The sequence below is a fragment of the Taudactylus pleione genome, unplaced genomic scaffold (assembly GCF_031769625.1).
Source record: "Taudactylus pleione unplaced genomic scaffold, aTauple2 ptg000007l, whole genome shotgun sequence".
NCBI classification, from domain to species: Eukaryota; Metazoa; Chordata; class Amphibia; order Anura; family Myobatrachidae; genus Taudactylus; species Taudactylus pleione.
Genome location: NW_028284410.1, coordinates 29,525,793 through 29,553,065, shown reverse-complemented (window position 1 = coordinate 29,553,065; position 27,273 = coordinate 29,525,793). Strand labels below are relative to the sequence as shown.

At 44.0% G+C, this 27,273-nt stretch overlaps 1 protein-coding gene across 1 annotated transcript in view; it reads left to right on the top strand.

The window, feature by feature from the left end:
• RIMS3 (regulating synaptic membrane exocytosis 3) overlaps positions 1 to 27,273 on the top strand; it is a 159,685-nt gene that overhangs the window by 67,240 nt on the left and 65,172 nt on the right. Inside the window, exons 3-4 of the mRNA XM_088460590.1 lie at positions 17,509 to 17,650; positions 20,817 to 20,929. Coding sequence (XP_088316716.1) covers positions 17,509 to 17,650; positions 20,817 to 20,929 — 255 coding nt within the window. The remainder of the gene's footprint in view (positions 1 to 17,508; positions 17,651 to 20,816; positions 20,930 to 27,273) is intronic.

Below are 27,273 nucleotides of genomic sequence, written 5' to 3'. Positions count from 1 at the left end.
TCTCACCTGAAGTGGCCCGCTGTCCCCATACACTAGTATGGGGACCTAAATTCATCAAGCTCCGAATATACAATATTTTCAGAGCTTGACTGTGGGAGCATTCACCATCTTCAGATGGCATTTTCTCCTGCACACCCGCTGCTTCCCTATGGGAAGGAGTCCCAGGTTGCAAAGAGGGATCCTTTAGGATCCCTCTGTCTCTGTCCAGTTCCTTTCACTGCTCTGAAAGAAGCAGTGAATCCGGGGAGACATTTTCAGATCAGATGTCTCCGCGCCAGAGTAATGATGAATTGCTCCAGCGCTCGTCGCGAGTTAGAATTTTAATTGTCATGGTCCGCCCGGACCCTGATATTTAACATAATCAATAGACCCCTTAATGTTTTGTCCTCTGCTCCCTTCTCTTCTCCCTTTACATCTCTTTCTTTGGTGAGCTAATCAGTTCATTTAATACCAACGGTATGATCAGAGTACCCAAATTGACCTCTCTTCCTCTGATCTCTCACTTTCACTTCTTTCCCAAGTCACCTGCTGTCTGTCTGCAATCTACTCCTTTATGTCACATTTCCTTGAACTCAATATTACTAAAACTGTAGTCATTATCCTTTCTCTAGCCAAGGTGCCCTCTCCTCCCTCATCTCCCTCTCCATTGATAACTCATCTCCATCTCCTCCCCTTCCTCCGCCCACATTCAGGCCCTCTTCCAATCCTCATACTTCCTCCTTTGTAATATTTCCAGGACCAGGCCATTTATCACTTTGGACTCCCATAAAGCTCTCATTTATGCCCTCTTCATCTCTTCCTTAGATTATTTTAATCTCCTCTCCAGTCTTCTGAACTCCCATATTTGCCCATTTTCAATCTATCCTTAACACTACAACACTGCTGCCTACCTAATTTTCCTATCTACCGTATATACTCTAGTATAAGTCGACCCGAATATAAGCCGAGGTACCTAATTTTACCCCCCAAAACTGGGAAAAATTATTGACTCGAGTATAAGCCTAGGGTGGGAAATGCAGCAGCTGGTAGTGCCCCCAGTAGTAATCCCCCTGCTAGTGCCCCCAGTAGTAATCCCCCCTGGTAGTGCCCCCAGAAGTAATTCCCCCTGGTAGTGCCCCCAGTGGTAATCCTCCCATGGTAGTGCCCCCAGAAGTAATCACCCCCTGGTAGTGCCCCCACAAGTAATCCCCCTCTGGTAGTGCCCCCAGAAGTAATCCCCCCCTGGTAGTGCCCCCAGAAGTAATCCCCTCTGGTAGTGCCCCCAGTAGTCCTAATAAAATAAAAAAAAAACCACTTACCTGAAACCCCGCTCCTGGTTTGCCGCTGCTATCAGCTCCTTCGGCCGCTTTGCATTATGGGAGAGACGTCGTCATGACGTCTTTCCCATTACCCACTGCGGGAGCCGGAAGATGGCTCCCGTGGTGGGAGCAGCAGCAGCCGATGAGAGTCTGACAGACTCTCATCGGCTGCTGATTACAACAAACACACAGCTGCCGGCTCCGGCGGGTGTGTGTTTGGCAGTGTGTAGTGCTGACCGAACTCCGTCCGGTCAGCGCTACACACGCAGTGCAGCTGTGTCACAGCTGCGTACCATGCGGGCATGACTCGAGTATAAGCCGAGGGGGTGCTTTTTCAGCACAAAAAATGTGATGAAAAACTCGGCTTATACTCGAGTATATACGGTAGTCACTCTACGTCTGCAGCTTCTCTCTGCCAGTCGCTCCACTAGTCCCCCCATCAAATATAGAATCAAGTTTAAATTACACTAACTCGCCTACAAAAACCACTATCTTACTCATTAAATCTCCAGCATTGTTTCATCACACAATTGAGCATACCTTAATTACCACAGTTTACCTGAGCATTATGTGCAGTCTACATATCTTCTAATGGCTACTTCGAGGCTAAGAACACACCATGTTACAACGCATACATTATCTGAGACTGGTTTTATAGGTGGGTACACACTTGACAGATATATCTGAAGATCGAGTGATCTGCAGATGTATCTGTAGATGATGGTCATTCATACACACTGAACGACCATCATCTATCCAGCGGCCGCGGGTCCCGCTGGCCACGGGGCGGGTCTCCCCTTTTCCCTGTGGCTCCCGATGCATTGGTATGGGCGATCAGCTGATTGCCCGTACACATGCAGATGAACCGATATGTCTGCGGACATACTGTATCTGTCCGTCAGTTATGCAGCAAAGCCAATGTGATATGTCTGTGAACGACGTTATTCACAGACATATCGCCTGTACACACTGGCCAACGGGCAACAGATAGATTGGCCGATCAATTGATCGGCCAGTGTGCAACCAGCTTATGAAAATGACTTTAGTGTGCTCCAATGTCAACAGATCTGAATTCTGGGTCATAAACTGAGAAGTCCATCTATCGCAAAGGACAGCTCTTATCTGGAGAACTGTCCTTTGGGATTTTCTAGGTACGTACCTGATAAGTGGCGGAATGCTGGAGGCCAGTCTGAGCAGCTACGCCTCCTGCTCATGTCTTTGCTCGGCCGACATGTTTAGACGGGTGTGGTGTGAGGCCATGCCCCATGCCGTGTGTCCATGCCCAGTTTGTCCTATGTAAAGAATGCCATGGCCTATTTTAAGCCCTAGTCCATCCCTGGAGGAATGAGTCTTTCGCAGCCTATATGTGCAGCCGGCATATGTGCATCAACTGCGTGATACTCTCGTGTATGTGTATGGGTATCTAAGGAATGTTTCCAGGACCTTGCTGAATCCATGTCTTAAAGAATTCAGGATGTTTTGGGGGCAAAGTGGGGTCATATCAACTACTAGAAATGTGTATCTAAGAAATAATCACAAAATAATGATGTAATCAGGCACATAAAATATTTAACAAAATATAATATAATGTATTGATAATCAACATAAACAAATGATTTGCAGTATGTTTTTGTGTGAATCAAATAAACATACAGTATGATGCAAAAAACATATATAAAGATTGAATGTTGATATAATAAATAAAACCGGTGTAGCTAATACCAGTATACAACACATAGACAAAACAAATAGAGATATTCTGGAGAGCAGGACCACTTCACTAGTGGTGTCCACAATGTAATATCCTCTACAATCAATATGAGGGTAATTTTGACTGTGATCACCAGACAATGACTAAAAGAGGGCCACATAATTTTGAAAGAGGGGACTCCTCTCTTTCAAATATGGGTGCCCACAGAGTTGCCAGTGTCATTGTAGGGCATGTAGTGCCTTTTCCCCTGTATACAGAAGACAAACATTTTCCTTAACGCTGGGTAACATTGTCCAGTGATCACATATTTCTATGTTACACAGTGAGGGAACTTAAAGTCCCTCCCTCCACCTTTTTCATTCCTTTTTTTACATTAGAGTGCTATCAGCACGCACGTGGGTATTGATGGCACTGCAGGAACTCGGAGACACCTGCCTGCATGTCCCCACCGGTCATCTGGACAGATACAGAAGGTAAAAAAACTTTACTTTTTTTTACCCCCCCCCCCCCCCCATACAGAGGGTGACGTGTCCCACTCGTCGCCCGCAGTTTTAATGTACATGCGGATTACAAGTGAGATTTGGTGCAAAATGGGAATAAAGTAAAATATGGAGGACAAGTGGGACTAAGTGTATGTTATATGTGCCTGGTATAAACTAGGCACATTTGTTACTATTGCTGTCCAACATGCATCTTAAGATAGTTGCCGCTTATATGGTCGCAACAGTGAGCCTTAAATTTGGGGAAATTGTGGGCAACTCTGTATCAGGCCCTGTATATGGCCACACAGGTGCTGATCATGCTGTGCGACTAGATTATCGTTCTGTTTAGCCACAGACATCAGTTACCAGCTTGGACAAGATCCCTTTTGGCTACACTGAAGGCTGCTTTTAGTATTGTTGAAAGATAAGTGCACAAAACAAGGCAACAGCAGTCATCTTCTGGCCACATGTGTCACCATACCAATAGTGATGATCCTCTTGATTTTCAGAGGGTCAGTGTAGTGAAATTCAGCCTTTTTCAGACAACATAAAAATTGCCCTATATCATATATTGCAGCATGTGTGGGAATCTTAATAATTCCTTAATAACACATATACTCAGGGTCGGACTGGCCAACGGGTATAGGGGAAATCCCCGGTGGGCCCCAATGCTTGAGGGCCCCGCCCCCTCCTCTAATGCCATGTTCCAGACCATACACTTGAATTATACCTTATTACTCTATTAGAGGGTCAGTTACCTGGTAGAGCAGGAATATGGAAGAAAATGGGTGCTTGGTTTGTCCTATGTAGTGGTTGGCAAACCCTCTTTGGTATTTGGCAACACCCTCTGTGACGACTAGCCCCTTCAGTATGGGCCTAGACCGTTGCATTTCCCATGGTGGGCCCTTCATGCTCCAGTTCAACACTGCATATACTTATACTTATATAGGGGTGTGGTATATTAGGTCGACAGTTCTCTTGTCGACACGAGATAGGTTGACATGGTAGAATGTCGACATGCTTACCATGCTGACAGTGTCCATGCCAACATTCATCATGCCTACACAGACCATGTCCCATGTGTCATGTGACCATCACTTCTGGCGCAGACCTCTGATCCTGCAGTGGTCCGGTAAGTAATGTATCCCTATCCTACCCCTGACTCTCCCCCATAGTTCTTAACCCTAACCCCCCACCCCCCACAGCCTAAACCTAACCTTCCCCCTCAGCCAAACCTCTAACCATTGGTATTCTGAGAATGTTGACATTTTCACTTGTCAACATTCTGAGGATGCCAACGTGGTGTTTGTTGACATGTTGAAAAATGTTGACATTCTAGTATCGTCCATGTGACTGGATACCCTTATACAGTTACTTTTATATATCACAGTTTAAAGCCGAAGATGAATGCTTTAACTAGTTAACTAATGGCAGTACATGTCTTACGGCAACAGCCACTATTGTCTCAGCTGGCAAAGTCGCATCAAATGCGACCGCACCGCCCCACTGTTTCCCCCTGACTTTTGCAGTGGAGATCTGTTCTGCACAAGTGCAGAACAGATCTCCTCTGATTCCCCCGGAAGTGATGCTGCTGTCTGTGACCACCAACATCACTTGCGGAATCGTGCCCCAGAATGCCATGCGAACGGCACCCTGGGACGCATGTGCCGCTGATCACTGGACCTTATTCAGACCTGCTCGCTAAGGCACGATTTGCTCGCTCTGAGCGATTTTCGCCCATCTGCGCATTCGTTGAGATCTGATTTGGTTGCTCGTCGTAAGCCACTATCAGGTCGCTGCTTTGAGTGACAGATAGCGCTGTTTGTGGGAGGTAACAGGGGAAGGTGCTTGTGAATGGGGGAGTGGATGGGCAAACGCAGGCGTGTAAGGCCCGCCAAAACGCTGTTTAAAGGGCGTGCATAATTAGCAAAGTAGCGTCATTGTACACGTCACCTGCATGTATTTTAGCCAGCACTGATCGCTGTGCTTGCGGCAGGTTAAGGCAACCCCAAGGGCTGCGAGTAGCTCTGATTGCTCACGATGTTCTCGATTAATCCTTCATTTCCTGGAGATGACGTGTGTTGCGAGTGGCAAGGGGGCGTCTTCATACACTTCCGAGCGCACTTTGCCGTAGCTCGCTAAAACATAGTGGACGTCCTTACGCGACACAGTGCAAGCACTTCATTTAAATAACTGGCCCCTTTTTGCCAGCGAACGACCACAACTTGTGAGCGGGTCTGAATGAGCTCCACAGCGCGAAGAGGGGATCTTAGTTCCCTTCCAAGCACTATTTGGCTGATCTCTGCAAGTGCAGAGATCAGCTTCAGCAGGGGGACTGATCATCAGAGACATGTGACTCTGGAGGGAGGAGTGGGGTTTAAATAATAATACAAAAAACATACTGGTCACAAGGTAGGAGGACGGGGGCCACAAAGAAAAAGGGTCTTTTTATAGGGAGGAGGCAGAGGCGTTTCAAGAGAGGAGGGGGCCCGTGTGCAGTCTCCGTGACTGGCCCCCTCCTCTCAGTCCAGCGGCCGGCAGTGCACTGACCGCAGCACTTCCAGCTCCGCACTGGTAGGCTCTGGGCACTAGAGTGTACCCACAGTCTATAGCACATGCGCAGGTCACCGGGAAAATGGCCGCAGCTGCCATTTCCAGGCCTTTTTACAGCGTTGACACCGGCACCGATGTGGGACTCCGGCGAGGTAAGTATAATATGGGTGCAAGGTGTGCGGTGCGGGGCCCCCCTGGAGGGTTGGTTTAGAAAATAGGGATTTTTTTTTTACTAGTAATGGAGTGTGGGGTGGTATTATTATTAGAATTAATGACCCCTGGCGGGTGGGAAGTTATTTTATAATGGGGGCCTATGGACACGAGGTATGGGGGGTTGTGAAACCTTAGATAAAAATATTTTTTAAATAAAATATTTAAATATATTATTAAAAATAATTTTTGAAACTTAGTTAAACAATAGAAAAACTACAATTTCTGAGCAGTTGCAAATAGCGAGTGGCTCTGAATCAGGGCCTCTATTCCTAATTCTGAATCAGGTACTCAGCACCATTCCAAGGGGTACTTGACTTTCAGTGTCGGAACTTGTGAGTGGTGGGCCCAGGTGCAAAAATTTGCTTTGGGCCCCCTGCTCCACCCTACTCCAAGTTCAAAATGCAGTGGGTGACAGAGAGGTAGAGGGTGACATGGAGATACAAGAGGTAGACAAAGAGAGGCAAGAAGGTGAAAAGGAGAGGATGACAGAGAGAAGCAGTGGGTGACAGGAGAGATAACAGGCAGTGGGTGACAGGGAGAGGTGACAGCAGTGTGTTGCAGGGAGAGGTGACAGGCAGCGGGTGACAGCGAGAGGGAAGAGGTATTGGGTGACAGAGGAGAGGGTGAGAGATGACAGTGAGAAGCAGTGGGTGATAGAGAGGGAGAGACTGTGACAGGGATAGTTGACAAGCAATGGGTGAAAGGGAGAGGGGCAGGTAGTGAGTGACAAGGAAAGGGATGAGCAGTGGGTGACAGGGAGAGGGGAGAGGCAGTGGGTGACAGGCAGAGGGTGATAGGAAGAGGTGACAGGCAGTGGGTGACAGGGAGAGGGGAGAGGCAGTGGGTGAGAGGTAGAGGGAGGTGATAGGAAGTGGGTGACAGGGAGAGGGGAGAAGCAGTGGGTAACAGGGAGAGGGAGGTGCAGTGAGTGACAGGCAGTGTGTGGCAGGGAGTGTCACCGCCTCACAATGAGTCACACCCATGAGGCTGCGCTGCTGCTAAACTCCAGGTCAGAGGAGCATGTGATGGGCTCCTCCAATCAGAGCTCAGCACATGCTCCTCTGACCCCACTGCAGAGACTACTAGGGTATATTACCCAGTAGTGCACTGCAGTGCTGAGCCTGATTGCACTGTGCCCTGGGAAAGGTATATTTCCCCTTCAGATTCTGTACCTGAAAGTGACGTCAGTGAGGGCGGAAATGCGGTTGTCTGCCCATACAGTCCACCAAAAAAATAAACTTGTCCTCTCGCGGACTCGCTTCGCTCACCACAAGATTATATTCCCACTCTATGCCCACGTGGATGGTAGGGAATGACATTGGACAGTAACTGATGACATCAGGGTGCAGAAACTGAAGGGGATCTATCCACTTCCCTGTGCCCTGGTCCTCTCTATGTTGTGTAGTTGCCGGTCGGCTCAGTCACAGCCTTGATGACTGCCCGGCAAGCAGCTGCACTGTCTGCTATACAATTACAAATGGCGCCGGGCAGTGTGGACCCCTATATCGCGGTGGGCCCAGGTGCAGTGCACCGGCTGTACCGCCGGTAGTTCCGCCCCTGTTCACTTTCATCTTCATGGACGTGGGGGACATACCCCCAGAATGCCAAATTATACCCTTTTATATACAGTATATACTGCCACTTTCATGAGTTCCTGGGTATTGAATGACCGAACCTCAAACAGACACACCATGAGTAGCATGAGGACTGCAACTTCTGCTGGACAGGCTGCTGGTCACTATAATAAGGTAATGTATTATTATATGCTTTATTCCTCATTTTATCCCAATATAACACATTTATTATAAGGAACCCCTTACATAAAAATCTTCCTTACATGAAAAAAATAAATAAAAATTATTAACCCTTTCCTGCTACGGTCGAATGGGATTCGTCTTGCAGAGGTTCAAATGGGGGGAACGTACCTAAAAGTCACCCGTTACAGTTGCTGTCGACCCAAGAGGGGGCATGGCTTACTGACATCATCATGTTGGACCTGTGATTACGTCATTAAGTCCAGTCTTTCCAGAATAAACAACGCAGGACCATTTAAATAAAAGGAAAAAAGGGAGAGAACATTAAAAGTGTTCTTACTACCCCATCTTGGTATCTACGGACTGAAGTATACCCCCATGTGAAAAAGAAGACTCCTCTTTAAAATAATATGACCCCTAAAAGGTTATTCTATGATGATCATGTGTGATCTAGTAGATCTGCAGTGATATAATAAGTGGTCATCGATGGTCACCAACTATGCATTGGATGACCATCGATGGTTTCACCAACCGATGGTCATCCCTGTTCTTTGACTGACTGGCCAATCAGAACCTGGGAGCGGGGCTTTGCAGGTACCGGGGACAAGACCATTGTGATGGAAGTTGAAGGAGATGTATAGTATTGTACTATATGTGATCTATGTAAAGTGATACATTTATATTGTGGCGTTGTATATGTTGTGGTGAATGTCTTTCATACAGCATATGAGTTGCAGGTGTGTGAATAGGTAGTGGAAGGGGTGCAAGTGTCCTGTAATTGTAGTATGTTGGTGCCACACTAGGAGACAGGGCCAAAAGTGAGGGACCAGCAATTAGGCATTGGCAGAGAAGGATTGTCTGCAGTATGATAAGCTGTGCCTGGTGTCACAGTGTGTCACAGTGTGGTGCGAAACTCATGGGATGATACTGTCATCATGTCTCTTTCGCAACACTAAAAATGTAGCATGTTAGTGTGTGAGTGACTGTCTGGCAACAAATGAGAGAGGCGTTCACTCATTCTGATATACTGACACCCTGTTCTGATTGTTTTCACTAGTGCCTCCACCCTGGCTGTGAGAGACCCAGGGTATGTAATGGCAGTGGCCAGGCTAGGTCAGACAATCTGGCCAGGAATAACATAAGACTTGCTCATGTGGAACCTTTTGCAGATCATTTACAAAGCTTTTGCAGAACTCGAAGGTTCTGTCATCCTTGGCTCTTGCAACTGTGTTTTTGATTATGTTGTTTCAGCTGCTGCTGCAAATCTGAGCCTCATAATGTTTGAGGAGTGACTAGCTACATTCAAACTCTTATAGGTAAATGTCATGTCTGAGCAGATGGGCTCTGTGAGAGGTCTTACTTATCTGTACACAGACAATGTAGGCCTACCTGGTTCTGCATGCTACTGCTCTGTCTCCTCATTGAGGACGACGATCTCCCCTTCAACGTCCTCAATGCTCCCCACAGAGACATTTCTTAGGAGTTGAGTAACAACAACAAATCTTGCAAAGCATATTTTTTCATGCTACATAATAGAAGAATGAATCTATAGTCATTGACTAATCTGTATGCAAACTCCTAAGAAGTGCTATTATTCTGAATAAGGATATGTCCCAAGTGTCTTGCCCTGTGAGCTACTTATTGAAGCCACCCCATAAAGGTTTTTATTGTATCTTCACAGTAGGCCCCATAATGTAAAAATATATTTCAATATGGTGATGTAATAAGATATGATATATTACTCCCTGCATGACTCTCCATTTCTGGGTATTTGTAATATTGTGCATTATTCATAACCCCTATAAGGCCAGAGGTTGTTTCTGCCTCTTTGATCAGGCCCATTTTCATTATCGTGCTCTACTTACTTTGTCATTTTCCATTGTACTATTTAAATAAATGTAATATTTTTTTGTGAACTATAAAGGGGGATTCAACTATGTGCGTATAGCAATCTTTAATTTCCTAATCCCTGCGTATCTCTATGGGGTGAGAGGGGTAAATTGGCTCTGTTGGTGCCCATGAGGTGCTAGCATTCTGACTGTCCCTATGGCATTCTCAAGGCATTTTGCAAACTTTACAGAGAATTGAAGTCCTCCATTAGTATCTCTTTTTTAACATAAAAAATATTAATAGAAAACAAATAAATAAAATATTTGCCATAAATTAGAATTAGCTAGGACAGTGGTTCCCAAACTTTTTCAGTTCAAGGCACACTTAGGGTCTCCTTAATTTTTTCAAGGCACCTCTAAGCCAAATTAATTACCGAGCAGTACATTTTTGACCCAAGTAGTTGCAGACAGTGCCAGTGCCTCTCATAGCTATCTGTTTCCCTCCCTATAGTTAGTATACAGACCAGGGCCGGATTAAGCTCTGTGGGGGCCCCTGGGCAACAAACATGTTTGGGCCCCTATCAATATCTATATATATATATATATATATATATATATATAAATATAGATATATATACATTTATACACACATATAGTACCCCTTCTGCAATGCTCCCTGTAGTTGTGCCCCTTCTCTAATACCCCCAGTAGTTGTGCCCCCTGCAATGTCCCCAATAGTTGTGTCTCTTATTCAATGCTCCCTGTAGTTGTGCCACTTGTCCGATGCTCCCAGTAGTTGTGCCCCCTGCAATGCAACCTGTAGTCGTGCACCCTAAAGTAGTGCCCCCAGTATTAACTCCCCCTCCGCGCCCACACACCTGTGAAAAACTTACCTGTCAGGGCTCCCGGGTCCCGCCGTCGCAGCTGCTGCTGCCTGCTGGATCTAACGAGATCCAGTAAAGGCGTGCAGGCTCCTCTCATCGCGCGGGTGCCGTCATGACGTCAACCGCGCAATGAATCACTGGGAACGCTGGCCTCTGAAGCGATCAGAGGCCAGCGTTCCCAGCTAGTTGGTCACGATCTACATGCAGGAGCTCCGCGAGCTTCTAGTAGATCGCGACCAACCTTAGCCGGACCTGACCTGAGGAATGTGGCCAAGGGTCGGGGACAGTGTGTGGGGGGCCCCTATGTGTGGGGGCCCCTGGACGACCGCACCTGTCGCCCTGCCTTTAAACCGGCCCTGATACAGACAGTGCCAGTGCCACGCCTAGCTGTCCCCCCACCCCCTCCCTATAGTTAGTATACAGACAGTGCCAGTGCCACTCATAGCTGTTCCCCCCAACCCCCTCCCTATAATTAGTATACAAACAGTGCCAGTGCCACTCATAGCTGTTTCCCCCCCAACCCCCTGCCTATAGTTAGTATACTGACAGTAGCAGCGCCTCCCATAGCTATCTGTTTCCCTTCCTATAGTTAGTATACAGACAGTGCCACTCATAGCTGTTTCCCCCCAACCCCCTCCCTATAGTTAATATACAGACAGTGTGTGCTGCTCATAGCTGTTTCCCCCCCTCCCTATAGTTTCCACAGGAGCTAACGTTACTGACCTTTACTACAGAGTTCCAGCACTGCAGCCGTTCCCTCAGCTCCTCAGATCCTCCAGCCGCAGCGTCAAAACAAGCAGCCAGGCCCACTGCCTGCTCCTGTGCAATCACATCTGACCGCTGCCCCCCGCACCACCCCGTCATCCCTCTGGCTGCGTCCCACTCCTGTAACGGCTCCTAACCGCCGCCTCACCTCCGCTCTGGCTCCGGATCCAAACACGATGCAGATGATAGGGAAAAAACTGGCAGCAGCTTCCCTCCGGTGCCGCGGCGCACAGGTTGGAAACCACTGAGCTAGGGTATATTTGAAAAAAGTCTTTAAAAATATGAGGGTGGTTCAATAAGAAAGGAAACAATGCATCTCACATGTGTTTTGTTCTCTATTTCATTCTAATTTGCCACCAAGCCAGAACAGGTGGACCACTGCTTCACCTCACTGCCATTAGACTGTGGACCTGATTCAGAGCCGCTCGCTAGATGCGGTCGCTCGCTCCCCGCGTATGCAAATCCAGCACACGCCCAGCAAGGCAGGCGATCGCACGGCAAGGCATTAGCACGCCCACTATGTCTTGGTGTGCGAACACTTTGTGTATGCAGACGCCCACCAGCCATTCATAAGACGCCCACTTGCGCACGTCATCTCCTGGAAGTGCATGAAAACATTGGTACATTGAGCACCATCGGATGTGCTCACAGAGCTTGAGGTTGACTATACCTTGTCGCAAACACTGCAAGCACTTCAGTGTATAATTCAACCAGGTGACGTGTACTCTGACGCTGCCTTTTAATTGTGCACGCGTCTGAAACGGCGTTAAGATTCTCAGGCACGCCTGCGTTCGCACCTCCCCCCCCCCCGTTTATAATGTCCAGCCCCTGTTACCACCCACAAATGGCTTGATCGGCCACTCATTCAGCTGGGCTGTCTATGCTGGGTGAGCGAGTACTTCCCTATCGCTCGCACTACTTCGCATACGCAAACAGCGATGCATATGCATCCGCACATTGCAAAACATTGCTCGCTATGAGCGATCGCTTGCTAGCGAACGGGTCTGAATCAGGCCCTGTGCCTCATATCAGTCATACTGTTCCAACATCAGCTGTAAGATGGTGGGGCTGGCGGAAACATGATCACATGATGTGTAGTGTGATCAGATTTCAACATCTAAAGAGCAGCTGAAACTCATCACCAACTTATCGATGTGTACAGTGATAACGTCATGTCACAGAAACAGGTTTTGGTTTGGTGCACTGCCCCTTGAACAGCAGGCTAAAGATGAGCAGCTATCTGGCCGGCCAAGCACGTCCACCACAGATGACAATTTGTGCCACATTGATGTTGCTGACAAATTGAACATTTTATTGGGTACTGTGTACAACATCGTTTATGAGCAACAAACCAACTCACAGAAGTTCACAAAACCAATTTGATGGGGTTATCTCTCGTGCACTTGGGGCCTGATTCAGAGCCGCTCGGAAAAAGCAAGCGCTCGCTCTGAATCAGGACGGCCGCTTTTTTTTTTAAAAACGGCCTCCTGGCCGCTTGCTAAGCTGTGGGTGACCACCCACAGCTTTTGTGAGTGGCCAGGTGATGGTCGCGTGCGCAGTGCCCCACCATCGACCCGCTTGCGAGCACATAGCACTTGCGAGCGGGTCTGAATCAGGCCCCTGATGCGGTACCATGAGGCGGGCGTGCAGTTCCTGCAGCATATTGATACAGGTGATCAATGCTTGGTGTATCATGGCGACCATGTTTTGGGACAACAAGGGCGTGTTTCTTGTTGATTTCCGGTTGCAAAGGGCAATTCATTGAAAATTATTTAAGTTGCTGTAAACAGGCATCATATTGTTGCACGATAACATTAGGCCACACTCTGCCAACCGTATGCGTGAGTTGTTACAGTGCTACCATTGGGAGGTACTGGACCATCCTCCCTACAGCCCTGAAATGGCACCAAGTGATTGCCATCTCTTTGGGCCATTGAAAAAGCACCTGGGTAGAAGGCGATTGGCAACTGACAGTGAAGTTCAGCAATATATTCCGGTTTGAATAGGCTGAGAACAGAGAGGTCTCCCCACACGGAATCTACTAAATTTCACTTTTGGTATATCCTATTCAAACCGGAATATATGCTGAAGCCATACTTGCACATCTTGTGCCATTTGGGAGAGCGGGACACAGAGATCACACGAGCTGCACACCCAGTCATCTGGAACCCACTGTTATGAACTGTGATTTTGGAGACTAAGGAAAAAGGGACTGCACAGGCTGCAGGATATTAATAACCCACCTTGGACACATCCTGTATCTCATCTATATTTACAAGAGTGGTAAAACCAGTAACTATATGGAACTTTACATGTTATCATCATATTCTTAAAACCAATTTGTGGGAGATGTACCTCTGAGAAAGAACAATCATGCTCTATCGCATATATGCTAATTTTATTCTTTATTGTGCATTTGTATTACATATATATATGTGTGTATATATGTATATATTTATATATATTTTTTAGTGTTTTATTGTGTATAATAAATTGTGCATTTATGAAGATATCCACACAACTTTTTTATATATAATTTATAGATATCACACATGCGCCGTTATCGCTTCACCTTTTGTTTATGTATATTTTCTCCCAGGGAGACTACTCTGCTATACGGCAGCAATTTTAGAGTGTGAATATTATATTAATTTGTATTAATTTAAAAAAATATATTTTTATATATAAAATTTTTTTAAACTATTTATTTATTTTCACTAAAACACATCTAGAGTGATTCTAATAGCGCCTTACAAACGATATTGGTTTTCCTCATATACTATTGGTGATGGTTGCAATATATATATATATATATATATATATATAAAATGCAATCCCCTTGATGAAGTCCAGATGAGAGGACGAAACGCGTTGGGTCCCTGAACCTGTGCCTTATGAACTCTTCATAAATATCAATTGAAAAAGATAAGCCAAAAATCCGATTGAAAAAAAAATATATATTTATATATATATATTTTTTAATAAGAAATCGCTATAAATTGTTATTTATCAGCTTTTTACCTATCCTGTGAATTATCTATGTATTTTATATTGTTATGTATTGTTTTATGAGATGTCTTAATTAATTAAATAATACTTTTTATGCACAATATTTAGTAAATTGTATGAAATTTTAGAATATACCTGCATAGGTTTTTCTATATATATTTATTTATATACCCAGGTTCTTATAAATGATTTTATTGCACTATGTTTACTGTCCCAATTAGGGACCAGCATACTTTGCACAAATTGCACGATTTTGCACAAGTTAATTTGTTCACTTTATATAAGCACTAATAAGCGCTTGTGGTCAATTACTTTGTCTGATCATATATATATATATATATATATATATATATATATATATATATGAAATAGATAAATACAGTGGGACGGCGGCACTCTGGATTAGATTAGTAGTGCTGTTGCTGACAACGGCGCAATAAAGCTCTGAAACATTGAAATCTTTTAACGCTGTAATGAGTCTTTGGGCACGATTCAATTAAACGTGAAGTGAATAGCACCGGGAATGAGCTCCCGAGCTTATTCAATTCTGCGAGAAGTTAGGTTGGGGAAGGCTCGTTCTCGCTCCTAAATACCGTTTAAGGCACGAGAACGAGCCTTCCCCGACCTAACTTCCCATCGCGATGCTGTTTTCCCGGGACTTTTGTCAGATTTCTGCTCGCATCCCCTAGTCGGGCTTAGCAGCACATATGAATTGAATAGCTCCAGGAGCTGATTCCCGGCGCGATTCACTTTGCGTTGAACAGAATCGTGCCCTTTGTTTCTAATTTGGAGTGCCGCCATCCTACTGTATTTATATACATAAATACAAAATAATGGGGTCCTGAGGCATGCACTCTGCAACCAGTGACAGCTGAGATGCACTGCAGACGGGTGACTCATGTCCGGCGGTTCAAATCCCGACAGCGACAGCCCTGCATGGGTGAAAATCCCAATTGTCCCTAAGGTAAGTATCGCTAACCTAATACCCCCCTAACCCTAACCCTCCCTTAGGGTGCCTAACCCTAACCTCCCCCCCAAGTATCTAACCCTAATCCCCCCTTCCCCGCCGCCTAAACCTAAGTCCCCCTGGGGGGTGCCTTTCCCTAATCTCCCCCCTTCCCCTAGCCTAACTCTAACCTCGCGTGGGGGTGCCTAACCCTAAGTCCCCCCAGGGAACCCTAAACCTAGCCCTCCACCCCCCGCGGCTGTCCACGCCCGGCGCCTGGCATCACTTCGATCGGGAGGCCGGGCGTCGGTCTTCCGGCGTCTGGTTAATGACAGGCGTCTAGATTTAGATGCCTGTCATTAGTACCACGCCGGGATTAGAACGTCTGGAAGCTGGTGGTCGAGATTTAGACTGTCGGCTTCCAAACTACATCCGCTGCAGACAATAGCGTCCGGCTGTGGGCAAAAATATCATATCTCAGATCCCTCTCCAATAGCCAGCAAAAATGTCATGTGCTGCGTATGGCTGCAGGAGAATCGGCTCACAGTAGGATCAGTCACTACAAAACTTCAGCCAGAGACTGTGGACCCTTATGTTATTTTAAAATTAAGTTAATCTATCTCTAGAATAAAAATTGCATTTTACTTATTTTTTATTTACATGAGAAATGTATAAAATAAAGTTGTTGCACTTTCATTTTTGTGTTTCCATTATAACATCTAAATACATCCAGCTAAAAATGCAGTCCCATCATCCTAATCATTCCTCCCAACTGTCCCGCTTCAGACGGGACAGTCTCGCTTTTCAGGTACTGTCCCACCCATCTCTTCACTGTGCAGGGAGGGCCTGGGGGAAGTCCAGCATCTCCGGGGAAGTTGGGCTCGCCCCCAATGTGATGTAATGGGGGCGTGCCATACCACGCCCCTTTTTGGGACTCACGCGCCTTCGGCGTGTGGATGTCCTGACCGCTGAATTACCAATGTTGGGAGGTATGATCCTAATAGTGAATACTTATGTCCCAGCTGCTGGTAGCCATGTTATGCTCTTGTGGGTGGTGCTTCTCACATGTTAGTCACGCCTCCAAAGAGGTGCAGCCTGTCCCTAACATGCTGTGGCCACACCCCCTCCAGGGGGGCCCTGAGAAGTTGCTGTACTGGGGTCCAGGATTTCTCGTGTACAGGGCATCCGCTGTACACACTAGCGCAAGCCCTGAGACAACGAACAGCCCAGTACTTAACCAGTGGGTGGTTTATTTGATAGCAATGTGGTAGAACAGCAGTACTCACAGTTATACATTACACACTAAGGGGTATATTTACTAAAGTGAGAGTTTTCAGAAATGGTGATGTTGCCCATAGCAACCAATCAGATTCTACTTAACATTTACCTAGCACCTTCTAGAAGATGATAACTATAATCTGATTGGTTGCTATGGGCAACATCATTTCTGAAAACTCTCACTTTAGTAAACATACCCCCAAGCCTGGTCTTGGCACGGAGCTTGAGCAGAGTGGAGGCATAAAGCTACCAGTGACTGAATGCGGGTAGCAGTGCACCGCTGTAGCTGAACCAGTGTCTCTATAACGGTAGTGCCGTTCACAGAATGTGTTAATAGGAGGTCTCTCCAGAACCAAGTGGAAAACATCCATCTTTCACTGTGGCACTGTAACACAGTGACAAGATGGCATAGCGCATAGGCAGAACTACAGACGGTGGCCATCTTGGTAAGGGGTTGACGCATCCCTGGGGAATCCAATATGGATTATGCGCAGTAGCACTCTCCATCCACAACATAGTTAAGAGTACACATATCACACAAGTTGGTGAAATAGGTTTTAGAAATAATAAACTGACAATTTAATACTGGACTCCAACCATACTAATATCATGCTTTACTTATTGAAAATATACTGTATATTGTTTTTATGGACTGTACTGTATGTAGGATATCTAGGATATGTGAGACTGCTGCTGTACAATTCTGTATGTATTCTGTTCCATTATATGATGCTCTGTATTTTCACTCTGGGTTACCATTAAGCAATGTTTTCTTGATGTTCACAGATGGTACCACAAAGAAACTGCGCAGTAATATTCGGCGCAGCACAGAGACAGGCATTGCTGTGGAGATGAGGAATCGGGTTGTGAGGCAAGGGAGCCGGGAATCCACAGATGGCAGTACAAATAGCAACAGTTCTGATGGCACGTAGGTCCCGGTCTTCTTTCTTTTTACTTTTCCAAGCATATTATGTTTTTCTATCGTGCTACAAACAATACCCTCTCCAAAATACAAATCCCATTTCGTCCCAGAATTTTGAATGCAAGCAAAGTTGTTCTCTGTCCTCCTTTTGTAGTTCTGTTTTTCTCCTAGTTTTATTTTTGTTCTCTTTTGGAAATTTAGGTTTCTGGGAATTCTATAAATAACAAAAACTGAAATAATGTACAGGAACTCTTCATGCAAAATATGAAACATTATAGAGCGCATACATATAAGGGCAGATAGACAGTCAGTAGGTTAACACCAGATGGTCGACAGGGTTAAAAGGTCTACAGGGTCCAATGGTCGACAGTTAACAAAAAAGTCGTCATGGGCTCATGCCGACAGGGTGAAAAGGTCGAAGCACAAATGGTTCGCATGGAAAATTTCAACACTTTTTTTTTTTACCCTAATCCTCACCCTAACCCTACCCCTCCCACTAGTGCCTAACCCTGACCCACCCCTTCTGCAGCCTAAAGGTGCGTACACACTAGATGATTCGCTCCCTGAGCGATATTGTCTAGTGTGTCCCCGGCAGGGGTGTGCTCAATGTTGTTAACGACATCGAGCACACATACTGAACAATATCATGAATGATATCGTTCAGTGCCGACCACCCTCCCACATCCCCGAACATGCAACAACCTGACAATATCGTCAGGTTGGCCTTCATGTTCGGGCGATAAACGACAATGACCGACGACCTGCAGGAGCGTGCATCGTTGGTCGTTTGTAGTTATCGTTCATCGTTTTAGCGTACAGACTGGCCGATATAGTGAACGACTGAACGATAACGATATCGTTATCGTTCAGTCATTCAAAATATCGGCAAGTGTGTACGCACCTTAACCCTCTGCCAAATGCCTAACCCTAAAAATCATGGAAAATAATGAAAAACCATGTGTCGACCTTTTGACTCTGTTGACCTTTTAACTGTCGACCATTTGACCATGTCAACCTTTTGACCCTGTTGACCTTTTGACTTTCGACCACCTGGTGTCAACGTGTTGACTGTCTATCTAGACACTTCCATCCGGATACCGTGGGATCAGTCGGCATGTGCTATTTTCATTGCGACATTCATTTACATATGGAACTTTAATTATCAAGCTGAACCTAGTTTTCCTACACTAGTGGTCATGTTCCATATTTAAAAGTATCATCTGGATTGTATTAGTATGCAGTTCCAACTTAAGTCTTAGAAGCTGGACCACGTTTTCGCACAGAACGCTTAACGAAAAAAATCACCATTAGTCAGTATTGCGGCAATGTACAATAATAATTGTGTAAGGTCTGTCCCATGTGCTCAGTGCATGCACAACGGAAGCCTTTATTGCTGTAGCTTCAGGAAAAATACATCCATTTGGTGGATAGGCAGCAGCAGCAGATATCTAATGCTGAGGGTAGTGAACAGCAGACCTCCAATGTGGTGGTTGGGATATAGCAATCCCCTACTCTTATAGCTAGGGAATAACAGACTTGGTATCTAGGAACTAGTAGGTAGCATATCTGCAATCTACTGAATAGTATATAGCAGGCCTTTATTTTTGTGTTGGCTATTGTTTAAATTGTCCGAAGTATGGTGGCTAGTGTTGGCGGTATATAATTACACAGAATACTATTTGGCCCCCAATCTGTGGCTGTTTGGTCATTGCTAGAAGGAAGAGGCACAGCAAGCTCTCAGTGGCAGCAAGGTGACATCTCTCTGCATAAACTCCCTTTTAGTTGATGTTTTCACAGATACCCCTTTAAACATTATCAACTTTATAGCTTATCTAATAAATAGATACACAGGACAACTGGAGTTGGTGTTCAAATTAGGTAAAATTTTACTTGATAATAATTATCAATATATAAGTATTACTATGGTTGTGGACAAGAACAAGACAGCAATAAATAAATCATACATACAAATCAATGTTGGTGATCAACTCACCATAACAAATTCAGAGCACACCGGACAGGTTGTGTCCAATCTCGGCAGGGAAGCAAGAGGAAGTGCTGATACTGTAGCTCCCAGCTAGTAATAAAACTTACAGAAGCCACACCCCTTTGTACCATATCCAACCAAATGCCAATATACATTTAAAAGCCAATTTGGAGTTTAATGATGCCCAGGCATATCCTAAGGCTATTGGCTAGATGTTAGTGACAGCTCCTGTCAGCTTCTATACCTAGCAAAGATGGTACTAATCTCCATTACAATGGTGACACTGTTACTCATGCTCATATGTAATAGTCTGCGAGTTTGTAGGAACTGGCGCAATTTAACTCGTAGATTTAAAGTGTCAATATTTTAAAAGGCAAAAACAACTTGGTTTTGTCTTATAAATTACTGCCACTTTAAATCTACAGGGTAAATTGCTAATAGCTAGGCTATTACACATGGATCTAAGGCCCTCATTCAGAGCCGTTCGCTATTTGCGTTCGTTCGTTCAAAAACAAGGGGTGGCTATGCAAATGATCCGTTCGCACATTGCAGTCTGTTCACACCTCTAAGTCTGAACGAGCGAGCAAAACATGCGCTCTTTTATTTCTTAAAAACGCCCCCTGGCCGCTCGCACCATACGTCATGTCCGCTATTTATTAGATTAATCGAGTACATCGAACAGGATATGAACTGCTCGCTATTCTTGTGGTTGGTTTTTTCAACCGCTATTTTGCGAGCAGTTCTGAGTTAAAAAAAACCAAGTGACGTGGTCATTGACGCTGCTGTATTAATTATGCACACCCATAAAACGCCCGTTTTGACCTTTAAGCACGCCTGCGTTCGGATCTCCACTCCCCGTTTTCAAGCACCTTCCCCTGTTACCACCCACATACGCCTCATTCTGTCACTCAAAATAGCAGGCACTCGCTATATTGCGTACAAATGATTTTCGGACGCACTGACTGGTTCGCGCATGCGTACTAAAAACCGTACGCATGCGCAGATGTGCGAACATCGCTCGGAACGAGCGTACTGCCGCTAGCGAGTGGCTCTGAATGACGGCCTAAGAGTTTATGCAAGTACTATTATATCATAAATGTAATAACATGTAATAGTTTTCCCAAGGAATTTGTTTTGATGTCACACATTAAGTATCTATACACATCCTTATTTTCCTGTTTGCAGATTTATCTTCCCCACAACCCGATTAGGAGCAGAGAGTCAGTTTAGTAACTTTTTGGATGGACTTGGTCCAGCCCAGATTGTTGGGAGACAGACCCTTGCTACGCCTCCTATGGGTGAGTATAATGTAATAAATATTTTCATTTAGATGTCACAGATAAAAATTTTATTTATATCATATTTTTTTATGAATATCTAGAACTTGACAGATTAAAGATACATCAATTCTGCAGGGAATCTATAATGGGTGCAGGGTGTGATATGCAGGCCTTTGGCATAACTCCCAATTGTCCTGATTTCAGCGGGACAGTTCAGCTTTTTCGGACACTGTCCCATTGTCCCACCTGTGGGCCACAGTGTCCTGAAGGCATGGGAGAGGCTGGGGGCTGTCCAGCAGCTCCCGGAGCGCTGGGCAAGCCCCCAGCATGATGAAAACAGGGGTGTGGCTCGTGGATAAGGTATTTTTGCAGTATATTCTGCAAGAGCTATAGGGCCAAAGTGGCCTATTTATGAAGCAATTCTGTCCTTAAATATAGGAAAACTGCTGTTTACACATGTTTAAGTGCTGAATTAAGTATTGATGGAATGTAACAAAACAGAAAGCAGTAGATATTGGAACCAGGAAAGGATTTTGTAATCACTCTCTGATGGGCTATAACTGTTTGCAGTTTTAATCGCAATATTTTCACTTTGCGCTTGTGCAGCTAGATAGCCATGTATGCGCAGTTGCTGGGCTCTTACACGGGGGGATGGCTGCATTGTTTCATAAATATGCCCCAAAGGTTTCTCAGATGTTTAAGTATGAACAGTGGCTGAGGTGATGTTCGCATGGAAGGTTAACATCCCAAAACTAGGGACAACCATCAAGGAGAAATCCTGTTTCTATGTGTTCATATATCCCACCACCAATAAAAAGAAAAACATTAGTCACGACACTGGTAGAAACTATACTGGGACATGTAGAAGCTGCCCTGGTGTCTCCCAGTTAAGTCACAAAAAAAAGTCTACACCACCTGTTATGTGTCACTGCACCTAATTTTAGTATACATATTTTAAATATAAACATCTGTCCACAATCAGCAATTGTTTGCATAGATTTGTGACAGATACTAGCAGTTTTTGGTTTACTGTGGCTCAAGCATTCATAGTACACAAGAACTGGAAGCCAGATTGGAGCCCTACATACTGTCACAATTGCACTGCATACCAATTGCTATAAATGTTTCATTTTCTTTAATCCAATGTAATGTTTGTTTCACCCTCTATTAACTATTACGTTACACCACTAGTCCAGAGATTTGTCACAATTTGGTCATGGATATGTTTGGCCAAATCATACAAGAAATTGTGCCAATTGTCAAGAGCACTTTATAAATGTCTATATTCAGCTGCTTGCAACTTATTTTTAATATCCTATCTATCTTTTTATTTACACTGTGAAATAAAAAAAGCATACAGTATAAAGGCAAATAGTAAAACTTACATTTAGAATCATCTTATATTTTATTCAAGAGATAATACATGGGAGACAGGGGCAGTTTTATTTCCTAGTTTATTTTCATCCGTACAGTATGTATACCAAATAAGTCAGTGTAACAATACAGAAACATTACTTACTAAGGACTTACTGATCAGCACAATTCCTCTACTTTCTGTGTTCTAACTGTTTATTATTCAAGCCATGATTATTCTATATACACTGACAATTCATAAAAAGTGATATTATAGTTAACAGAGGCAATTCTCCAAAAGATATTTGAAAAACACAAGTAAGGGCATAATATCGAAAATGACAGAACATATATTTACAAATACATGTAGCAGTAATTTGATGCATTGCCTGATGTAGGCAAGTTAATGACAGGGGGCAGTTCGCAATTGTAACCGCGTGTGCAGATCGGATGATGGTGCGTATTGCGCATGCTTATGCACCACAGTGCACAGGTTAGCATTGCGATCGCACTGCGATCATATTCGCACATAAAAAGCCATCGCAGAGTGAGTGACGGGATGTCAGCGTTTGGGGGTGGTGACAGGGGAGTGGTTGGAGAAACACAGGCGTGCCTGTCCGTTTGAACGCGTGCATAAATTAGCCACTGTGACGGATTACGCAGCTTGACTACTCACTGCGTGCGACGAGAGTTGCAATTTCTGAGGAAGGTCAGACATGCTGTTATTCTGCATGAGGGCCTGATGTTACTTGATGTTACCAATGTATATGCAGGACTGTGAGGTCTTACGGATGTGAGAAAGCGGTAGTGGGCGTCTCTATGCTGGCTGAGGAATTGCAAACAGCATATTTTCGCAGCAGAACTGCGTGCGTAATCGCAGCTGCGATCGCAATATCGATCCGTAACGAATCAGGCCCTGAGTCTGGTTGGGATATTCTGAAATGTGGCCACTGGACAGATCTCATGTTCTATACCTATATATTGAAATAGCCCAATGGTCTCACTCAAATATCTTACCTTCATGAGAAAGAGAGACAGGGGCAATTCTATTGTTGCGTGGTTGGCCATAATTAATGAGCGACCAGTTTTGCAATTCAATTGTTCTGGGTGCTCATTAATTATCGCCCTCTTCATGCCCTATTATACCGGGTTTAGAAGTGAGAAATGGCTAAACCTGTCTAAAGTCCTGGTTAGGGAACCCTGATTGCAGGGTGTGAGCAGAAATGCCAGCGACAGCAGTTATCGCGCTCAGACAACAATTGAATTACTACGTCGTGCGGCTTAAAAAAAATAGTCGCCAGCTAAATTATTGAATCGCCCCAGAAAGAGCAATTCTTCATTAATTCCATGCCTTCCATTTTTCAGCTAAAAGACTGCTCAGTTTAGAACCTTATTTGTGTCATAATCACTACTACAGTAAAGCGACATTTGGACTGTCTATAATACTTGTTTCACATTTTTGTAATTGGATGTCTTTATTACAGTCAGATTTATGGACATCAATAGTGCTTTCCCACATAACATGTGCAATGCTGCCAAAGGCATCCCTCAAAAAAAAAGTAGGCTGAAGTTTAATCTAGCGCACCTACAAGGATGTTTGAAAAATCAAGTTTTTTTTGTCCTGTTTTCAGGGCAGAAAAAGATTTTGCAGTCCTCCGCTAACCACACATGAACATGTACACTCTCTATACCATAAAGCTTAATTAAATATCTCATACTGAATGTGTCTAGCCCACGTTCAGCAGAGACAGCCCCGATCCACCAAGCACCTTCCATCAGAAGTTACAAACTATTGAGCCCCACACAGGCTAGTTCATGCTCTTCATCTAAACATTGCAACATACTTACCTACTTTCTCATGCTGACCGCCTGGAGATGCAGGGTGTAGATTATTTATTACTAGTTATTTATATAGTGCACACATATTATGCAGCGCTGTACAGAGAATATTTGCCCATTTACATCAGCCCCCGCCTCAGTGGAGAGTACAATCTATATTCCCTACCACATGTGCACGCACACACATACAAACTAGGGTTTATTTGTTTGTCAGGGGCCAATTAACCTACCAGTATATTTTTGTGGGAGGAAACCGGAGTACACGGGGAAAACCCACGCAAGCACAGGGAGAATATACAAACTCCACACAGTTAGAGCTGTAGTGTTAATTGAACCTTAGTGCTCTGAGGCAATAATGCTAACCATTACAACATCCGTGCTGTTCAGTGAATGCATCGTTGCAGCCTGCAGTATAATGTGGAATTATGCAGAGGGAGAGGGGGCAGGTCCACCATGACGTGATTCACAGCGGAAAATCACGCCCACCCCCAATAATGGGGTCCAGGAGGATTGTCTATTTTCATGGTAGAACCTCCCAAAATTTGTGAGTCTCGCGGAAATTCAGTATTACCTTAGTAATAGTAGTACCTTATTATTTTTTTATTTATTACCAGTTATTTATATAGTGCACACATATTCCGCAGCGCTTTACAGAGAATATTTGGCCATTCACATCAGTCCCTGCCCCAGTGGAGCTTACAATCTATATAGAAAGAGTAGTGCAAGTATTGCACGGGTTAATGGTTGTGGAACACCAAGTTACCTGTAATATTGATGCTGATACAATTGCACTTAATAGCTTGCAGTGGAGGAACAGCAATTACATACAATATCAAATATGTTATATTCTATCATGGTAATAACTTTTATATACATATTTAAAAATGTTAAGAAAAGCCTCTATAAGGATCCCTTTTTGCACTCTAATTTCCATTAATATTTTGCTACGTTTACTATGAATACTTATTTTATTCAGCTAAGTTGTTTTATTTTACTTTTGTTTTTCTTCTTGAACAAATATGGATTTATTTTTTGTAATAACATTCTTATTTTAAATGTATTTTATATAGGCATACAACACAATACGCATTTCTAGATTGCTAGTAAGGATATTTGCATGCAATTACTCGACCTCAGAATGCACTGATTAATTGAAAATATTCTGATGTCCAAGAGTTGTGACCCTTTGGATCAGAACAAAAAACATTGTGAAGCCTCCAGCTATTGGTAATAAACATTCGCCATTCGCAAAATGGTATCGTGCAGATTTAATTTTAAACCGATCCTGTCTCAGCCAATTATCCGGCTTCAACAGTCCACCCTTTGATAGCAAACAACATGCTATCATACTCTGATTTTAAAATTAATTTAGGCTTACATTATGACATATTACTTAATGTTATATTTTAATGGATGGCACAAGGTGGTTCTTAAACCATCAATAATGTGTCTCTGGGAGGGACATAAAACTACCCTTATATGCACACCGCGGATCTTGCTAAATCATGGGAAAGATGTGGAGATGCACCAATCCTATATAGGAAGTCTTGAGGGGGAATAGGGACTTACATTATTTAAGATGTTTTAAAATAACATTTTAATTACACATTTCATGCGTGTCTAAATCTTATACCTCATATGATGGTACCTTCTTGTTCAGGGTTGTAATGCAGTCCTACATTTACCTCAGTATTCATTCATTCATTCGTTACTACTGACCAACATCATAATTTCACTCTTCGGGTTTACATTATTTTTACATTTTCCACATTTCAACACAGTAGGAACACACCTGACACATAAGCCATTTACTATGATGACAACCAGTATGAGGAACAGGAGTTTACCTATGCTCGCAATTATTTCCTGGACCCACTCTCATAGACCTAAGAACCATTTCACTGGGTTCAACCAAGAAACCAATTCCTCTACCTTTTCCTCTACTTCAGCTACTGAAGCATTATGGTTCTTTCAAAATTCCCATTTCAGCTACAGAATTTCATCCATCTTCTGGTCTATCACCTCCTTGGGATCGCTGGTATTGTTTGTAATGTAAGTTTAACATTTTACACCAAATTTGGTGGCCAAAGTTACGCAATACCCTCCAGTGACAGCTGTTAAATAATTTAACACTAGTCTATGTTGCACGAGTTCTTTCTTCTAAGCTTGCAACTCTCTACCTGTATACCTGAATGTGTCATCATACATCTCGGTGATATTATCTATTAATTTAGCAAGATCTTGGATATATCTAAAATTTAGTGTACCCCGAGCGATCCTGGTGGGATCCAATGCTACCAAAACTTGAAAGCCAGTTGTCTCACTAATTAACTGTGTGGCTTTATGCACGTCACTAGGTATATTTCTTTTGTCTCTGTGTTCATACTGTGTGTTAAGATATGGTGATGATGTGTTTTTATGAATACCAAGCATTTCTCCATGTGTAAGGGTCATAACCTCTGGGACTACTCTTCCCAGGTAACACAAACCTTCGGAACTCGGAGAGAGCCACTTATACGCTTTCCTTCCACATATAAAATATACATCATCGGGGAGGACATAAGGAATAGTAAACATCATTATCGTTGCACACATTTCCCTAGCAAGTGATCCTACTTCAGGTTCTCCCATTCGACTCATACAAGTTTCTCGTTGTAATATCTTGGCACAATACCCTTCTGGTACCCTACCAATCATTTCTTTGTTGGAACTTAGTATATATTTATACCGGAAGTGTCTTCCACCTGACCTAATTGTGCATAACAGTTCATAATTCATAGGCTCACGATCAGCTCTTTGTGAGAAGGTCATCGTCTGGTTATTCCCAGTCACCTCCCAACTTCCTGGTTCATTGGAACTGGTGATGTTTAAACATAAAAGTGTTTTATCGATTTGGTACTGGTGTAGTTTAAAATGAGGTGTTTTGGACTTAAGAAATTTTCCATCCAGTGCATGCCCTCTTTGTGATTCTAAAATTTCAGAGATATTTAATGGAAATGGCACTAATCCTACATTATGCTGTCCCTGGAGCACGTGAGAGCACACCCAACAGTCTGTTTGGTTTAAAATTGTGCCCACCATGGTATGATAATCCTCTAAAGGATACCCACCCCAATACTGGTTATACTTAGGTTGACACCGTTTGATGCAATTCTCATCAATTATGGACC